This window comes from Phocoena phocoena, chromosome 1 (assembly GCF_963924675.1).
Source record: "Phocoena phocoena chromosome 1, mPhoPho1.1, whole genome shotgun sequence".
NCBI classification, from domain to species: domain Eukaryota; kingdom Metazoa; phylum Chordata; class Mammalia; order Artiodactyla; family Phocoenidae; genus Phocoena; species Phocoena phocoena.
In genome coordinates, this window is record NC_089219.1 from 98,167,696 (window position 1) to 98,186,309 (window position 18,614).

An 18,614-nucleotide genomic window follows, 5' to 3' on the forward strand; every position below is an offset into this window, starting at 1 on the left:
TTTAAAGAACAAGAAGATTTTCATCTTTATTCTTATCCTCACATGTCCACAGACCTCTTCTTTTATGTGGAGAAACTGAGCCTTTGGGCCACAACTGCTTTCTCTGTTGAGGGTTTTGTAAGAGGTTCCTGGAAGAGGGCAGTTACAGCAACTTGTAAGACTCTACAACACCTCTACTACGGTCTCCTGCCCGGTGTCACCTCTGCAGGAAAGGCAGCTTTGTGCCCAGCTCTGTGAGCACAGAGGTCAGAGCCTTCCAAAGTCTTGAGAAAGCTGATTCCAGGGATCCCAAACTCAGGACACCAACTTGAAGCAAGACCTGGTTACCAGGACTCGGAAGAAGGCTGTGGATTCTGGGGGCTGAGAGCTTCACATCCTACCATGCTGGCAGGGGCCAAAGTCCACAACTGGCCTATAGGTCTAGTCACTGCTGTTCACCACAGCTCTTATTTCAAAGTCTTTTCCTTTGGTTTCTTCTGTTTCTTCCGTTCCTCGTATTCAAGTATTTTCTGTTGGAAATAGCCTGTGGGTTCAGATACATGGGTTAGAGACATCTAATCTGGCCAGGCAGACTTAAGATGAGCTCAGGAGTGAGGGTCAGGAATATCCTCTCTGCTGCCCACGCTCCCTGACTACACCCACATTCCTGCCAGGATGCCCAAGCCCTCACAGGCCTTTGGAGATACAGGTATTTGATTTGGCCCCAGAGGGGACCTAAAACAAATAATAATTAGTAGGAATTAGCTCCAGACTAAAACAAAGAGCATACGGCCTCCTGTTGGCTGATGAACAGAGCAACTTCTGCAAAGTATCAGCCCAGGAGGCATTTTCTTAGGCTTCAGGTTCTTTCCTTCCAGCCCCACTTGGTAAGATTACAGCTATTTTTGTGGGCCTCTAGAGAGAAATGCTCTTTCCTCCCCTCCTCTTGATCGTAGGGCCACACCTGACTTGGAGGCAGTGACCCTCCGGGCTTGGATTGATAGGGGCCTGTCACCATATACCTGCAGGAGGGTTCTTGCTCTTCTCAGCTTCCTGGATGAAAAGGGAAAAGAGCTGTGTCTTCACAAACTTCTTCACAAATCGGCGGTTGGCCTTGGAGGTCAGAGCCTTATAGAAGGCCCGTTCTTGGAAGTGGCCTTGCCCATTTGCTTCCCGCTTGATGTAGGAAGCGTAGTGGCCCACAGTCTTGACAAAGAACTGCACAAAAGGGCCTGAAACATGCTCATTGATTTGTTCAGAAGCTGCAGGGAACAGAGACCATCTCGGGATAGTGGAAGGATGAAACTACCCACTCTTACCATCAGTGGCTTTCATTGCAAGCTGAAAGCTCTTGGAGAAGGGGTGAGGTAGGGTTCATAACTACTGATTGACTGATTAAAATGGGAGACTAGATATGGGTTCACCATTGCTTAGGAAGAATAAAATCTCATACTCGCCCTAGAATCAAGGCCTCTGGGACTAGCCCAGGACTGCTGAGTGAATTTGTTTTAGTTCTGGAAGGGAATTACTGGGAATCATGCCCCCAAGCTCTTAGGAGAAAGCCAAAATAAGAGGAGCCTAGGACTTACTCTGTGACCCCTTGATCCCCTGACCAAGAGATTCTAAGATGTCCTCCTGAAGCTTGGGTGGTAGGATGTCTTTTTCATCACCAACCTAGGAGACGACAGAGGCAGCTCGGAGGTTAAGCAGTCAGGGGGGAGGTGTGGAGTGAAGTGTTGGCAGAGAGTGTGAGGTGGGGATGAATTCTACACCCAACTCTTCCCCCCGCCCCCACCCAGATAATTGGCCACAGAGAAGAGAAGCAACAGAAGCTTTGACTCTAAACACTAGTAAGTTTCTCTATCCCTCTGGTACTTGGTTTATATCCTTGCCCTAAAGGCACTAACAGGGACTGCCTTGTGAAGTCATCTGTCTTTGTCATGGGCTCCCTGAGAGAGGAGAGATCTTGTTAGCATGGATTCTCACTCAACAAAAGTACTTAAAGTTTGTTAAAGTAAGTGGAACATCAATGAGACTAGAGCAATTGAATTGGTGGTGGGTCTGCAGGGGATCTGAACCCAGACACTTACTGACATTAAGAAGGTTCCTTCACAAAGATTCACCAACAGGACCTGAAAAAAACACAAAACAGCTTGATCTCTTCCCCTTTCTCCATTTCTGCCTGTGGTTATAACTTTCAGCCCAAGTAGCAATAAAATCAGCACCTTCACTTCTCATTTCCTGTCTGATACTCTCTTCTCTCACCACCCCCTCTTTCCTGGGAAAACGGTGTGAGGGTGTAGGAAGCAGGCAACAGGTGAGAGCTAAGGAAAATGGGACAGACAATATGGGTAAACCATAGCCGGTCACTCCCTTAATAAAACATTGATCATGGTAATGGCTTCTACATATGCAACATTTAGTACATGGCACACATGGTGCTTTGCACATTTTATCTCATTTAATCTGCCCAATGCTCCTGTAGAGGCAGGTACTGTGCCTGTTTTGCAGATGAGGGAAGAGACCCAAAGAAGCTAAGCTGCCTGAGGTGATACTGCTAACAAATAGGACAGTTTCCAAGCCGAGGTTGTGCTGTCCTTGGGACTACGTCTTTCTCCCGACAACTCTCCTTCAACTCCCTTCCCTCTGGTCAGCTTTAGGACAGGGATGGACATCTTTTGATTTTTTTAATGCTCACAACAACTTTATGTACAATTGCCCGGAGTTCCATTTTTAAAACTCCCACAGAGCTTTGGGCCTTCCAGCAGGAAACAGCGAGAGGAGGAAATGAGCCCAGGGTCAACAGGAAGAGGGAAGGAAAGGCAGTAACCTGTGTCTATAGGCTGCAGGTAGGACAAGCACAGGGCTGGAACTTGGGAGACCCGAGCTCTAGTATCAGCTCCATCATTGCCTGAGAGGCCTTCAGTCCAGACTAGAGATGACAAATAGGCATCCTGCTGGTTGGATTCCAACCTACAGATCTGTTTCTTTTTGCCTCAGAGAATTTTTAAATAATTGAATTTAGTTTCCAATATTTAAATCGGAAAATCTCACATAAAATTTGGATTTGGGGCTTCTCCTGAAAAGTCAGGAGCTCTAACACTGATCCACATACAGATGGAACTGAGTTATAGCTGCCCCCTTTAGTCAAGCAGTTTGTCATAATCCCCCAAAGCCTGTGTTGGCCATTTAAATGCCTGCTGGCTCCCTCTTTTCAGTTTGTGACCCTTGGTCTCGACAGGTGGGTGAGTGATCCCTGCATGCTCCCTTCTCCCAAATAAAAAGAAAGAGAGGAACTAGGAAGTGTGCCAAGAGACAGAGCAACCACTGTAATTATCCATCATCAAGGGAGAAAAGTTGAACTAGTTCAGGCCTGAAACCACTTGTATACATAGGCTCAGATGCCTTCACTCAGGGCAGGCTGTTTACTTCGGGGGCTGGGAGGTAAGAGTGTGTGAAGAAATTTTTTGTGAAGTTGTTCCCAGAAGTCTTTCCAGTACTTGGAAAGACTGTCTGTCAAGCGTTCCCTTCCAGAGAGTGGACGTGGGGAGTCAGGGAATCCCCCTCCCCTTCCGTGTGGCCCCTAGCCCTCTCCCTTCCTCACCCCCTGCCCATTTCACGGGGCAGCTGCAGAGGAATAAAATAGGCCAAGGCTCTTAGAGAGCGGGAGCTGGAGTCTGAGTAGCCTTCGGGTGTCTTCCCGCCAGGCCAGTGGAGGAAGAGCCACAGCTTCTGAGGAGATAGAGCTGTAGCATCAGGAAGTTTCATAACTTCTGGGTATGGGGCATTTTAAGTCATTGCTAAACATGGGGCTGATACTCTGTCCCAGTTAGTCACAAGGCAAATACCGGCTCAAAGGGCATGTGTACTCAGCAGGCCTGAGGAGGGTTGAGCGGGCCAGCAAAGCAAGGAAGGGAAACAGAGCCTGCTTCTTTACCTCCCAGCAGCACTCAGTGGAAGAAAGGCTTTGGTTCTATCTGTGCTAGATTCCATCCTTGCCTGTGTGGCTTCAGATAACTGAGTTATCTGGACCTCAGATGCTTCTTATGTAAATGGAGGAAGTCCTCCCACTAGGGTGGGTTGCAAGCCTTCAATAGCTAACTGCTAGGCCCTGCCTCTCCCCTTGGTAGGCTCTTTGTCTACACAGAGGGAGTCAGTGGTTAGCCCGTGCAGACAAACCTAAGTAGCTCTTCTGGCTTGAAATTATAATCACGTGCTATCTCTTGAAAGTTCCTATTGACAACTCAAGCAAAGCACATGTTTTGAGTTCTTCTTCCAACACTGGAGATAGATTTATGTTATTAATGCCTATTCTCACCACTCATCTTTCTGGTGTATCTGGAGGCACTGCCAAGAAATAAGAAGCTGACAGAGATCAAAGGGAATTTGGACCTATATCCTCATTAGCCAACTGAGCTCTGAGCTAATCAGAAAGATGACCCTTGCTACAAAAAAAAAAAAAAAAAAAAAAAATCTGCATTTTCAAGGCTCATTGTTTGCAGGAAGGCTGTGTCAGTTCACTTCTAAGCACCGCACCGTGAACAGCCCCCGGCGGGGTGTGTGTTGTATAGACCAGCTGTGCTCATCCATTCAGAAGAAAAATGGGACACCTGGGGCCTGCTCATTAGGACTAGCTGGACTAGGACAGTTGGGTGAGCCCTGAATAAGCCACGTGCCGCCCCTTAAGCCCAGGGAAATCGTTCAGGAGGAGGGAGCAGACACTTATTGAGTATCAGCTATGTCAGGCACCAGGCTAGGTGCTTTATGCAGAATTTTTCCCCCTAGGATCCCTAGGAACTGAACACTGTCATTCCGATATTACAGATGAGGGAGCTCAGGCTTAAAGAGGTTAAACGACTTGCGGCAAAATCACCCAGCTGTTAGTAGCAGAGCTGGGATCGGGATTCAGGTCTGCCTGGCTCCAAATCATGCCCTCCGCTTGCGGCATCATACCTCTTCCATGGGGCTCTCCATAACCTCCTGCCGAAAGCGCATTTGGACTCCAACCATGAAGGGAGTGGGGCAGCAGACAGTGGCCAGAAGGCTCTCGGGGACAACAGGGATGTAGGTGTGGGCCCAGCTGAAGGGGTAGAGCAGCGCCGCAGCAGCATGGATGCACTGAGACAGTGTGCTGGGGACAGGGCACAGAGAGTGAGAGTCAGAGGGGCCTCCCTGCGCCTCCACCCCCAGGGACCCACCCCTACAGCCCACCACTGACAGCAGCTGCTCACGCTGCCTGTAAAAGCAAGTCTGGGAGCCATGCCAGTCACAGAGCTTGTGACTACTTGTAGCTGGGAGGAAAGGTACAGAAACCGGGAGGCTGAGGCTCCCCTCATCAAGGACGGGGCCTCTGTTTGATCCTTCTTTTCCCAGTTAAGTCTTCTCAACTCACTTCCGGGGGTTGGGGGGGCCAGGGGAGTGACTCTAAAGAGGGGAGGGAAGAAGAAATGGCTTCATTGTTCGAGTCCCTTCTCTGTGCTTACCACTGTGCTAAGGATGTGGATACCAGGAAGCATAAGGCTGGCTCTGCTTTTAAGGAACTCAGTGTAGTTAAGGAGACAAACGTGTAAACATTGGGGTGCGGCAGAGAGGTCAAGCCTGTTTCCTCCTTATGTCTCATCCTGAGTCTTTAACTCTCACAGCTCCCTCTGGCCACTAGTGGTCATTTCAAGTTACCGGGTTGGTGCCTGAGTTTGCTTGGGAAATTCCTGGATTCCAGGAACTTCTGACCAGCAATTCCTACCTGGAAAGTCCCACAGAAGTGGCTCCTCCACCCTTCCCAACGAAGCATTCCCTGTGTAATTACTGCCTAAGTCACAACTCGGGCCCAGCTCCTCCCAATCCCTCCCCTGTTTGCCCCTCCAACACACACACACAAACCCCCTTTCTGTCTTCTCTATTCTCCACTGGCTTTCATGGCTCTTCATTTCTCCAAATTACCCCAAAGCCAAAGCCAATCGAAACACAGATGCAGAAACCTTGTTTCAGCTCTTGGTATGGAGCTAGCTAGCACTTCCTGAGTTAGAAAGATGGAGTCTCTGAGAGTCTCGCCAAGGCTTAGGCTGACTGGAAGTCCCCTTCCTGCCTGAGTTGCAGAGATCTGAAACACTCAGTGTAGGAAGGAAGTGGGGAGTGGTAGAGTCTTCCTGAAGAAAGTTAACGCCTGAGAGATGAGTCTTGCCGGCCTTTGCCCATGTCCAGGCCAGAGTCCCCTTCACTTCCTAAACACTGATCTTAGGGGGAAAAGGCCAGAATCCCAGCTCCAGCTGTGACAGAAACTTCTCAGTCCCCTACAGGGCAGAGAGTGGAAGAGCTACTTCCAAAGCAAAAGATTACACCACTTTCCACAAGGATTGGCCTACTACTGGTGCCTTTTTGGTTATCACTGATTTTTACAGAATTTTCAACCCACAGACCCCCCATTGCCTGCCCAAGCTTCCTTTCCTCTAAAACCCATGACATTCACCTGGCCCTCTGGCCTAACATTTGGGTCCCTAATATCCTTTTCTTCTTCTTCCCTAAAAGATAAAACCAGGGTTGTCAGCCCAACATAAGCAGCTTTCTCCATCCCAAGACATAAATAGGTCAACCTTCTACTGTCTTACGATTTTTCTCCCTTCTCTATTCTGTCACACATCTCCCCGTGTCTTTCTCAGACTTGAAGCCCCTAAGAGGTAGAGACCAAGACATGATATTATTCTGCTTCAACTATACACAGGGATATAGTCAACTATGAACTTATTATTAAGAAAAACAGCTAGCACTTACCAGTGTGTGCCTGGCAGAGTGCTAGTTACCTAATGTGCATTACTTCATTTAATCCTTACCACACCCTTATGAAGTAGCTACAGATCTCCATTTTACAGATAAGGAGATCACGACTTCAAGAAGTTAAGAACCTAACCTAAGGAACACCCATGTAGCTAAAGGTAGAGGAAAAGAACTTGAACTTTGTTCTGTTGATTTCAATACCTGTGCTTTCTTTTCAAATGGGGATAATTCTACATTCCCTTAAGGTCTAGGACCATGTCTTATTTGTCTGTATCTTCCTGATGTTTGGCATCTGGTAAACAGTTGACACACAATAAGTGTTTGTTGAATGAGTGAATAAACGGACAGATGACATGTGTTTGCCACTAAGGATAGTGTGCTGGACCTCCCTACCACTATATGACTTCCTGCCCTGTCCTCCCTCAGCTTCTCAAGCGCAGAATCATGTCTGCATCCACCCTAACTGGTCTCCTCCAGGGCTGTCACGGGAATACTTCATGTACTTCTCAGAGTTAAATCACAAACCTCCTTCAGGCTTAGGCAGTGATCAAGTTTGGAGGCAGAAACAGGGAATTATCACAGCTACTTTCTAGGCTTAGTGCAGATCAAGGCAGGGTGGCAGGAGGGTGGGGAGTACACAGGTCCTACAGCCTGATTTCCTTCGAGAACCCCCCGGTCTATTCCTTGGAGCCCAGGGATGCCAGTCAGTTCAGGTGACCCCGCTCAGTGGCTGGACCAACCTGAGACCTTCTGCCAGGAAGATGATTCTTCTCTCCAGCACTGCAGAGGCAAAGATCTGAAGAATCTGCTCAAAACTGAGACAGCGCAACAGAGAACTAAAATCCACGTGCTCTAGGTGGGAGTCAAGGGGCCGCGTCAGCGAAATGAACTGTGGGGAAACCAGAGAGAGGGGGAGTCACCACACTGAAAAAATCACACAAACCCCTGAAAGCTGGGTCTCTACCAGCCTCCACCCTATCTTCCCCAAAGGAGTACATCTGACCGTGCCTCCCCACCGCTAAAAACCCACCCATGGTTTCCCTACGCTCTGAGAATGACACTGATGTAATCCCCTACGTGGCCCACAAGGCCCGCCTCTCTCACCACCTGCCTCACCTCGCTTCCCCGCATCAACTCCTTTCCGTTCCTTGAGCATGTCACGCTCTTTCTTGCCGGAGGTTCTTCCCTCCCCTGGCTTGCCTTTCACTCTTTTCCAAAAAAACTGACTTATTAGTTTTTCATTGAAGTGTAGTTGGTTTACAATATTCTCTCTCTTCATTCTTACCCTCCTTTATGTCTCAGAGGCCTTCATTGGCCACCTAATGCAAGGTGTCAACCTGTGATTCTCATCATTTTCCCATGTAGCATCCTGTTTTCTTTTCATCACAATCATACAATTTTTAATTATTTATTTGTGTGTTTACTTATTTAAGTCTTTAGACTTTTAGCTCCATGAAGTCAGGGACCACGTTCATTTTATTTACCGCTTCGTAGCCAGAAAATAGTCTAACTCGGTGCGTAGCTAGCCTGCCACACTTATTTTTTGGATAAGTGAACAATCCTAGCCCCTCCCCTTATTCTGATCTGGGGAAGCAGAGGACACACAGGTTATCCAGAGTACCAGGGGTCAGGACTGGAATTCTTAAAACAACGTTCTACTTGCTGCTTTGTATGCTTAGCGTCTTAAAACAATAGCATCCCCACTGTGGCATGGGTGGGGACTCAGGGGTGGGGATGTGTGATAAGAAAAAGACAGGTGGAGGCCATAAGGTAGAGATATAGGACAGACACCGGAAGATAAGTGAGGTAATGGGGAAAAGTGGCAGTTTGGCGGCCGGGGGCAAAGGCCATTCTAGGACCAGGAGCCTCAGCTTACATGATTTATTTATTATAAATAAAAGTCTTGGTGGCTTAAACAGTAAGTAGGTCCTTGTGAGCATCAGGTTGGGAGGATCAGAACATTGGGGTTTGACTTTCAGCTCTGCCGCCAATAATTCGAGCCAAGCCCCAGTGCCTGCCTGGCTCAGTTTCTGGTGAATGGGAGCACTGTGACGAGAGGTGCCCCAGGAACACGCCGCCTGCAGTCAGGGAGAGTCTTGTCCATTTTGCTCACCCACCTCAGTGCCTGAGTCGGGGATGAAGCTCTTGAGGGTGACGGTCTTCCCAGGAGCAGGGAAGGCTGCCTCTCGGAGGCCCTGCATGAATGGGTAGATGACTGCCATGGAGATCTGATGCCTCTTTTCCACTTCATCCAGGATCTGTATGGAAGAGGACCACGGGAAACATGACTCAAAGGGACGCTCCCAGGCTGGTAGCTGAGATCTCGTGTGTGAGGCTGGTCCTGCCAATCCTTAACTGGTTCTTTCCTCCCTGGCAGAAACCAGTCTGCTGTTTATCTCCTGCGCAAGACCCGCTTTTGCTCCTAGCCTTCTTCTTTTCATCTTCTCTCTACCGATCCGTATTCCTTCCTTCTCCTAACCTCAGCACGAGCTACCTTCCCCAGGAAGTCATTCTAGAGTAAACTCGTCATCCCTGATGGTACCATGTTCATTTGTGCTAGATGGAGTGGGAGACTAGAAGCTGGGCCTCTTGGGTGCCACTCTGCCCTCCAACTTCCACCAGAGGCTCCCCAGGTCGAGGGATGGCCTTCATCCACAGAACCCTGCACAGATGAACCATCCACCCAAGCCAAGGCTGATGGAGTATATTACCTTCATCCTTCAAGGGGCCTGCCTGGGGCAGCGCACACTGATGCCCTTTTCTGGCCACTAAGACATGCCGCATCCATTCGGAAGGACTCCTCTCTGATCCCAACTCAGGTGTACTAGCACTCAAATTAGCTCCAGCAGAAGTCCTGGAGACCTCAACTTCCCCCTCTACCCTGGAAGGAGTCAGAGGGAGTCCCCCAAGCCCCACTGTATAATTGTCTTTATATCTGTTTAGTATTCTGTCTCCTTCATGTATCGTGTCATCTGAGCCTCACACCAACCCATGAGATAGGAAGGTGAGGGATCATTACATGCATTTGACGGATGAGGAACTGGAACTCCCCACTCCTAACCTGGAGCTGTACCCATGTCCCTCTCCAGCTGCATTCTTACCTGACTAGACGGGGAGCAGTGGGCTTTCTGCAGGGGAGACAGTCCTCTAGCTTCAGTTCCTACTTTTCCCTAAAGCCCAATCACCTGTCTGCCTGAATCTCCCCAGGGTGCCTCGCCTGACCCCGGCTGTGGGGGAGGAGCACAGGGGGCTCAGGCAGGGCAGGCAGCCAGGTGGACCTGGAGGCTCAACAGGCCCAACAGGCCCCGAGGAATCCCGTTCCACCCCTACCTTGGAGAACAAGCCGAAGCAGCCGATGCAGCTGATGATGCAGTACACCCTGGGGAGGCGAGGACCACGGCCGGCGGGCTAGGGAGGGACGGACAGCCTCCTTCAGTGCTGCAGCCTCCCCAGGGCCTCTATGCAACTGGGGCTGATGGGGCACAGGGCTGGTGGCTGGGGCTGGGGGATCCATGGTGAATGGTGGGCTGGAGGGAGAAAGACCTGGCTGTGCAGAGGTCCCACTCATGGGAGAGGCAGCAGGGAGGCCAGAACGGTCACCGAAATCCAAAGAAAGTGGCCTTGAGGGGGCTGGTTGGCTCAAGGGCGAACACTGCCTGCATCAGCACCAACACTATCAGGGGTGAGCAAAGAGGGAGCAAGTGTGTTGTAGAGACGAGGGAACAGCTAGGCAGGAGAGCGCTATGAAAGTGACTTGAGAGCCCAAGGACTGAGCTGCGTTGTCCAAATCCCAGGCCAGGCTGTGGGAGGCAGGGGCCAAGTCAATGAGGCCTGGATAGAGAGGGCGGGGAGCGGGTTAGAATGAAGCTTCCCCCCGAGCTGGGGAGAGTAGAGACCAAAGCATGGCAGCAAAGGTGCTCTGGGTGGGTGAGGAGGGGTGTGTGTCCCCATTCTTGCGAGGTGGCACAGGGCACTAACATGGCAGCAGGTACCGGGCTGTGCTCTCTCTACAACCACCTCTGCCAGGGAGCCTTGGCTTTTGCAACTGAGGCCTGAGCAAACCCAGCTGTGGAGCAGAACAGGCTGCAGAGAGGAGGGGCCAGTTCAGAGCTGCACAAACCAAGAGGCGCCTGCAGTAGCCAATCTTCCTGCTGCCATCCACGTTGGTCAGAACGAACGAGAAGGTCTCCCTGAGGAAGAGCAGACAAGACTGGTTTACATTTGCTCACTAGGTTCTTTTTATTCCTTAAGATTTATTTATGATTTATTTATTTATTTTTGGCTGCATCAGGTCTTCGAAGAGGCGTGCAGCCTCTTCGTTGTGGTGAGAGGGCTTCTCTCCAGTTGTGGCGGGTGGGCTTTCTCTCTCTAGCTGTGGCACGCAAGCTCCAGGGTGAGTGGTCTCTGTAGTTGTGGTGCGAAGGTTCCAGAGCACGTGGGCTCTAGTTGAGGCATGCGAGCTCAGTAGTTGTGTCTTGGGCTTAGCTGCCCTGCGACACGTGGGATCTTAGTTCCCTGACCAGGGATCGACCCCGTGTCCCCTTCATTGTGAGGCGGATTCTTTACCACTGGACCACCAGGGAAGTCCCTGCTCACTACATTCTAAAGCAGGAAGGCAGTCAGCATCAGAGCAGGGCTGAGGGGGCTGGAGAGGGTAAAGGGGAGCTGCTGATTAATCCTGAGAGTAACCGTAACATCAGTAATTTATTTAAAGTGCTTATTGGTGACAAGCTCTAAATGTAACATCACATTTAGTTCTCAGAACAACCCTTTGAAGTAGGTTCAATCACTATGCCCACTTTACAAATAAAGGAACTGAGACTCTGGGGGAGTGTTTCTCATCCATGGTCATTCAACTCATAAGTGCTAAAGCCAAAACTTGAGCTCAGGCAGTCAAATTCCAGGACTCATGGCGTAAAAGGCTCTGGCATATAAGGGACTCCTTAGAGGCCAAAGGACTTCTTCTAAGTCCATCTTCTGCCAGAGGCCGTCAAAACAGAGTGACTAGCTCCTAGGACAAGTGAAAGAGCCTCGCCCTTCTGTTAGATGTTTAGAAATGAATCAACTCCAGCCCCTCCCCATCAGGAAGGAAGCAGTTGATGGGGGGGGGGGTTGGCTGCTGGTGGTGGTGGTGGTGGTGCAAGAACCCCATGGTTCGTCCTTCTCCTGCAATCCCAGATTCCCCCGTCCCAGGGCTGAGCGATTACCTGGGATACTCAGTGAGTGGGGCCCACTCATTCCCATCTGGGAAGCAAAACAAGGGGATGGCTCCGAGCAGCCGTTCCTCCTCCTCCTGTTGTCCCCGAAGCAAGTTCTCTCGCTACAAGGAATGGGAAAAGAGACAGGTAGATGTGGAGGTAGGAGCAGGTGGAGAGGGCTTGGGGGCTGGCAGGCTACTCTGTGCCCATCACTGCATAGAGACTTCGTTCTGGGTCTGGCTGGAAGAACCCCAACGCTGAAACAGTCCCTCCCGGGCCAAGTCTACATGAACCTGAGTTGGACTTCAGTATCCTAAGGATCTACATAGTCAGGAAGGGGGCCAGGACCATGCTGAGTGCAGAAAGGCCCAGAGACCTCCTGGCTTCCTGGGAGGACCACATCAGAGAGATACCGCATCTGAGAAGAGAAGCGGCCAGCTCAGTAGCCTCACTGTCAGGGTTAATGAGAAAGATGCCCTAACCCCACCCCTTCACCCACTGCGGGACCAGACAAGAAGGAGTCTGATGCTTGAGCTGTGGCCACCAGCTACGTGCCTGCCCCACCCTTTCCCTCCCACCCACCCCAGGGAGGGGATTCCTGCAAGGACCTCTGGCAGAAGGTAAGCTTCTCTACAGAGAAGGGTGGCTGAGCATAGAATTTGGAAGAATTAGGAGGTCCCCCAAACAGCAGAAGAACTAGCCTAGTTTCCCAGCTAGGGAGCCTAGGTCAGTTCATTACAGACCTAGATTCTGCGGGTGATAAGAGAAAACAGGGCTGGACCTGAAGGAAACAGGAGCAGTGAGCTCAGGGCAGCTCTAGACGAGCCCCCGCAGGGTGGGGGGCTGGGGGTGGGGAGACGGCACCCCACCCCCACCCATCGCCTCTCAAACACCCAAACCCTCTGCCCCCCATTGCCCCTTCCTTCAATCCTTACCTTGGGGAACTGGTAGGTGATTGTGGGCTCATAATCATCCCCCGAAGGCTTTTTTTTGAGAGAAACGACGAGGAGGTATTCAAAGAAGTGCTGCCCTCCAGCAAAGTTGGGTAGACAGTGCTCCTGGGCCCTTTCTGGTTCCTTTACAACTTCCCCCAGATTATCCTGGGGAGGTCCTGAAACCAAGACACCAGGGCCTACTGGTATCTCATTGATCCAGGCCCCGAGTGGAGGATGTGAGGCTCCAGTATCTTTGGCATTTTTAGGCCGTCATACCGACACCGAGGTCCCTGGAGCCTGCCCAGCACCTCAGGTCCAGGCATGGGATCAGAGCCAACTGGGCAGTTTCCGTGCTTGCCTGGGAGATTTGGAACCACCGGGGGTGGGGGGGCAAGAGGAGGAAAGAAGTCACTGATTCGGAAGCCAAGGAAATATACTGGGGAGGTCACCTGGGAGGCCCGAGGCCCCTGGGTAGCAGAAACTCTGCCTAAGTGAAACAGTACACCCTGAGTTGACTTGGACTCAAGAAATCGGAACAGGCCAAGGGCCACGTGACTGTGACCACAGGGCATGACCGGCTCTAAAAACCAACAGGGGAAACCTCCTGGCCCGGTCACATGGGGAACCAGGGAGAGGATGAGATATAAAAGAAGAAGAAAAAGAAGTATTTCAAGGAAGAAACAGCCCCATCGAAGAGGGTCACCCTGGAAAAAAGAAGTAGCTAATCCAGTCCAGACCTGCTCCGTGTCGAGGCAGCCAGTTGCAGAAGCGCCTGAGTATCCCGCCTACCACTTGTCTTTCCATCTTCTTGGGCCTGTAAGGCATGGAGTGCTTGCCTTTCCTCTAACAGACTGGCTACAGAAAGCCTGAGAAAGCGGCTGCCGTTTCAGTCTCCAGCCACAACTCTATGAAGCCAAGCCACGTGCTGTCTTCCAAATAGGGGAGAGCAGTTTCCATCCTATGCACCCAATAGTTGAGCAAGAAGCCTGTGTGACAGGACCCAGAAAGGCAGCAGAATGCCTGCACTGACAGAGGCAGCATCCTGGCACTGCAGCTCAGACCTCAGCTCCTCCCAAGAGCCCCAGGGTGTGGTGAGAGAAAAGGTCATAGGCAAACACCTCCAGAGCCCAGCTGCTTCTGGGCTAAGGGCTTTTAATTCTGGGCTGAAGGTTGTGCAATGGGTTTATTTACAACCCCTTGACAGTGGAGAATGCCTTGTCAGTCCCAGGACAGGGATCTTATATCTCCATAACTGATTCCCAACCTTTCACTTCCTAACTCAGTTAATGGCAGCAGATAACCTCTGCATGGCCCCCTGCTGCACTCTGGGACTTCCAGGACTTCAAGGCTGCAAGCAAGAGCACAGGACCAAAAACTCGTCACAGCAAGGTTGCCCCTGCCTCCCCTGATTAAAATCAATAGACTTGACCTCATTCATTATTTAAGTGGAGAAATTGTTCTAGCAAGAGGAATTCCTGGATATCAAAATGAACCTAATCCTCTCCTGGTGGTGAAATAAAGAGCAAAGTCCATCTCTGGGTTGGAGAGTTCCTGATATCTCAGCACAATCTACAATGGTGCATCTTTCATCCCCTGCAATATGTCCTAAGGCAAACTTGTCTCACTGGGACCTGTTCCAGGGCTCCAGCAAAGAATCCCTCCTCCCAGATAGGAAGCACTGACTTAGGACAGTCTCCCTGGCCTACAGTAGGGGACTGGTTGCATCAGTAGCCTGAGGGGCACTCAGTGGAGTGGAAAGCATCTAGGTGATCTCCACCCCACCCCCACTCCTGCTCAGTCTTTTTTCCTGGTTTGTCCAGGTCAACAGTTCTGCACAAGCTAAGAGCAGAGCAGCTGGGCCCTGGGGCTCCAGTGGTGCTGTGTCTGGAGGCTGGGGAAGAGAGACAGCATAGCAGTAAATCACCTGGGATTCTCACATAAACCCTTGAGTGTGTAAATGCACGTGGTAAGAGATAAAGACTTTTGCCAGGAGGCTGCCCCTAAGAGGAGCTAGAAGGCAAAAGGGTTTGGTGCCAGTGTCTGCCACTCCTGCAAAGAATTAATAGACCTTTGGAAGAATGTGTGGTGCTGAAATAGGGGGCACAGCTGCTTGCTCTTAATAGTTCCAGACCTGGCTTCTGTGGACTAGTAAAAGCCAGTACTCAGTGGCCCAGCCATGACTCCTGGGGAGATCAAGGATCACAGTAAATGAGAACGTTTCAATCACTGTAGGGACTTCCCTGGTGGTGCAGTGGTTAAGAATCCGTTTGCCAATGCAGAGGACATGGGTTCGAGCCCTGGTCTGGGAAGATCCCACATGCCACGGAGCAACTAAGCCCGTGCACCACAACTACTGAAGCCCGTGTGCCTACAGCCCATGCTCCGCAACAAGAGAAGCCACCGCAATGAGAAGCCTGTGCTCCGCCATGAAGAGTAGCCCCCGCTCACTTGCCTGCAACTAGAGAAAGCCCGCATGCAGCAACAAAGACCCAGTGCAGCCAAAAAAAAAAAAAAGGGAATGTTACATTCACTGCAACGGTGAGAACAGTGACCTGGAACACTCGGATCTGTCACCACACCTTATCTGCAACCTGCGCAGACTGGTTGCACAATCCTTGCCACCAATCTGAGAAACAAGCACCATCTCCGGATACAGATGGGGAAACCGAGGCACAGAGCAATTCAGGGACTATTTGGGGAATACAAAAGAATCTGTCGGGGGTGGGAATGATGAGCGTTTCACGCTGATGCTCCTGCCTTCTGGGTGCAGTACACACCAAACATCCCACAAATGTGGATGCCTCCTGTTTGCAAAAGACCTTGAGAAGCAAAATCTTTTCCCTGGGCATTCCAGAACCTCAGGAAAGGATTTCTTTCCCTAAATCCTTTGGGTTGCATTTTCAGCCCATTTCTTCCTGCTTTATCAGAAGAGCCAAGAGAACAGCAAAACTTACAATCGCAAACAAAAGGAGTTACTGGACTTTGGGACTGAGGACCAAGAAATCCAGAAAAAAGTCTTCCCCCTTTCAAAGGAGGTTATCAACAGAAGAGAAAACCTCCATCAAACACACGTTTAATATGGGTCTTCTCGGTTAATCCCCAGTGCCCTAGGAAGGAATTATTATCCTGAATTTTCAGTTTAGGAGGGAGACGCCCTTTCTAGGGAAGTCAGGAGTCTGGTTGCAGTGTTCCTCCACCAGGAAGTGCCTCCCACAGCCCTCTGACAAAAGTCCCAGAACTAGCTGGAATATAGGTGAAGGTGAAGGGACTTTCTGGAACCTTGATCCGGAAAGCTGGCCCTTCCTCTTCTAGCTCAGCTGCTCTTGACCCAGGACCACCACCACTGCCAACCCTCCCATCAGGATGATTTATACCCATGCATGTGTGTATACACACACACACACACACACACATCCTCCTACCACACAGTTGCCTTGGGACCAAAAGGACAAAAGAGGGAGGGGGAAATTCCGGGAAAGGTGGAGGATAGTATGGAAGATGAGGAAGGCACACTCTCCTGCCCGGTAGGTGCCAGACCTCAGGACAGGTAATACTGGCTGCACATCTTACAGTCCCTCACTGTCATCAGGCACAGTCATCAGCCCTGTTTTGGGAACAACTGGAATGTTTCCTCTGGGCTGCGGGGAGCAGATCCCTTCCATTCACACAGGCTTCTGAGGGTCGAGGGAGACCGGGAAAGACCAAGCCAGTGCTCTCCAGAGAAAAGATGCCACAGCCCCACCCTGCATCTCCTCCTGCCACGGCACGCTCCCAGGCATCTGTCCCAACCCATGGTCTCTGACCTCTCCACCTCAGTACAGGTGGAATGACCAGATAGATACTGGAAACCTGTGTTCAGGGAGAACAGCAAGGGCTAGGGGTGGGGGACAGGGGTAATGGCAGAAGGAGCACTGATTCCCCCCTCCCAGGTCTCCCCAGCTCTGGGACTTGGAGTAAGAGGGGGGTCTCATTCAATCTTTTGACCACCAATGTTAGAAGGGGTGGACTGTCTTGGTATGACCCCTGCTTACTTTCCAATCGGCTCCCTTCTTCTCAGAAGGTGGGACCTCTGCACAAAGTATCTAAGAGTTGTGGCTGCTTATAGCCATCGGGCTGGTCAGTGGTAAGCAGCAATAAATATATGTTGAATGAATGAAAAAAAGAATGAATGAATTCCTAATTCCCTTCCTTCCAAAGCCCAGCGCCCCTGCTGAGAAGAAAGGAAGCGAATATTGACTTCTAATTTAATCCGTACAACCCTGTACGGCAGGAATCATTCTTCCTTCTGTAATGGGGGACCAAGGGATAAGGGAGGCTTGCCTTGCCGGGTTCGCACACTCTAAGGAAGCAGCTGAGCAGGCTCTATCCCAGCTCTGCTGGAGGCCACACTCTCCAGGGCTCCTCGCCGCCCCTGGGGGAGGGAGGGGGGTGACGTCGCAGGGGAAGGGCAGTGATGTGGCCGGCGGCTGTGTGCGGGGCAAAGTCGCTGGCTCCCACGAGTGGAGTCCGGGGGCGGGGGGGGGGGGGGGGGGGGCGGGGAGGCGGGGCAGCGCGGGGAGGCGGGGCAGCGCGGGGAGGCGGGCGGCCGGGGGCTGAGGCTGTGTCTCCCGGGCGGGCGCCGGGCCCGGGAGCTGCAGGCACCCTGCGGTTGCCCCACAAACTTCCTGGCTGGTAGGACACGTGGCCCCGGGGCCCCACAACGGTTTCCTTTGGTTGGCGACCTCCCCTTTGCCCCTGCTGGCGTGGCTTCTCCTCTGACCTCCGACCCCTTCCCCACCACCCCGTTTCCACCTCTACCTGCGCCCTTTCTCTCCAGCTCACCTGACCCCTGCCCAGCACCCCCGGCATGCCCCCTCAGACTGCTCCTCGATCGATCGCGACCCTCCGCACCGCCCTGCCTTGGCCCCTTGTCCCCGTCACCGCCTGTCCTGGCCCGCGGTCCCCCCGCTGTGCCCGCGCCCTCGTCCCGGCGCGCCCCGGCCCGGCACTAACCCCCACGGCCGCGCTTCAGTCTCAGGCTGGCTCGGAGGCGGCGGCCGAGCCCATCCATGGCCCCTGGAACACCCGGCGCCCGCTCCCAGGTCCGCGCCGGCCCCGCCCCCCCAATGCGCGACCTCGGCTGGCAGACACTTTCACTTTTCCGCGGGGGAGAGGCAGAGGGGGACGAGCCGGGACGCGACGGCACACCTTCCGGAGTCCGGCCCAACCCCCGGCGCACCTGGGCGGGCCCGCTCTTCCCTGGGCGCCGGGCAGGGCTGCGTGGGGTGACAGAGGGCGCTCAACGCGCGTCCGGGAGGGGCGGTGCCACCTGGCTCCCACCCTCTGTGGGGCGTCCCGGGAAGCTTGACTTTCCGAGCCCCGCGGTCCGCAAATGTTCGGGGTCGCCACGAAGTCACCCTCCGCCTCCGCGGCAAGCGCGGGTTGTGCCCTCCCGGTGGGCATCCCTACACCTTCCAGGTGGCTCGGGGACTTATGCCAGAAGGAGACAGAGTTTTCAGAGTCGGCACAGCTTTCCAACCTCTCCACTTCGCCCCCTGCAACTGCGTTAGCCTCTGGCCATTTCCAGATCTCTTGCTATATTTGTCCTTCTCCTCCGTGGGGCCCGTGTCCCTGCGTTGCTCTTTTCCCTATTCCACTCCCCCGACGAAAGGACCTGGCCCTGTGAGCTCTTGAGGAGGGACTGGAGATGCAGTTTAGGGCCTTGACCCTGCCTTCCATCCAGCCGGCTCTT

General features: G+C 52.2%; 1 protein-coding gene across 2 annotated transcripts; it reads right to left on the reverse strand.

The window, feature by feature from the left end:
- Positions 1-17,933, reverse strand: DENND2D (DENN domain containing 2D). Of its 2 annotated transcripts, none has more exons than XM_065878287.1 (12): positions 13,621-13,933; positions 12,884-13,059; positions 11,958-12,070; positions 10,871-10,940; positions 10,081-10,158; positions 8,868-9,008; positions 7,491-7,639; positions 4,933-5,110; positions 2,070-2,111; positions 1,569-1,653; positions 1,002-1,241; positions 1-523 (listed from the first exon to the last, which is right to left on the reverse strand). In XM_065878287.1, exons 1-12 carry the CDS (start codon positions 13,706-13,708, stop codon positions 447-449), a joined length of 1,437 nt encoding a protein of 478 aa, XP_065734359.1. In that variant the 5' UTR covers positions 13,709-13,933; the 3' UTR covers positions 1-446. The 2 variants fall into 2 exon arrangements, with proteins under 2 accessions (XP_065734359.1, XP_065734365.1); XM_065878293.1 differs by lacking the exon at positions 13,621-13,933 and adding an exon at positions 17,876-17,933 and having other exon boundaries at positions 447-523.
- Between the last annotated feature and the right edge of the window lie 681 nt (positions 17,934-18,614).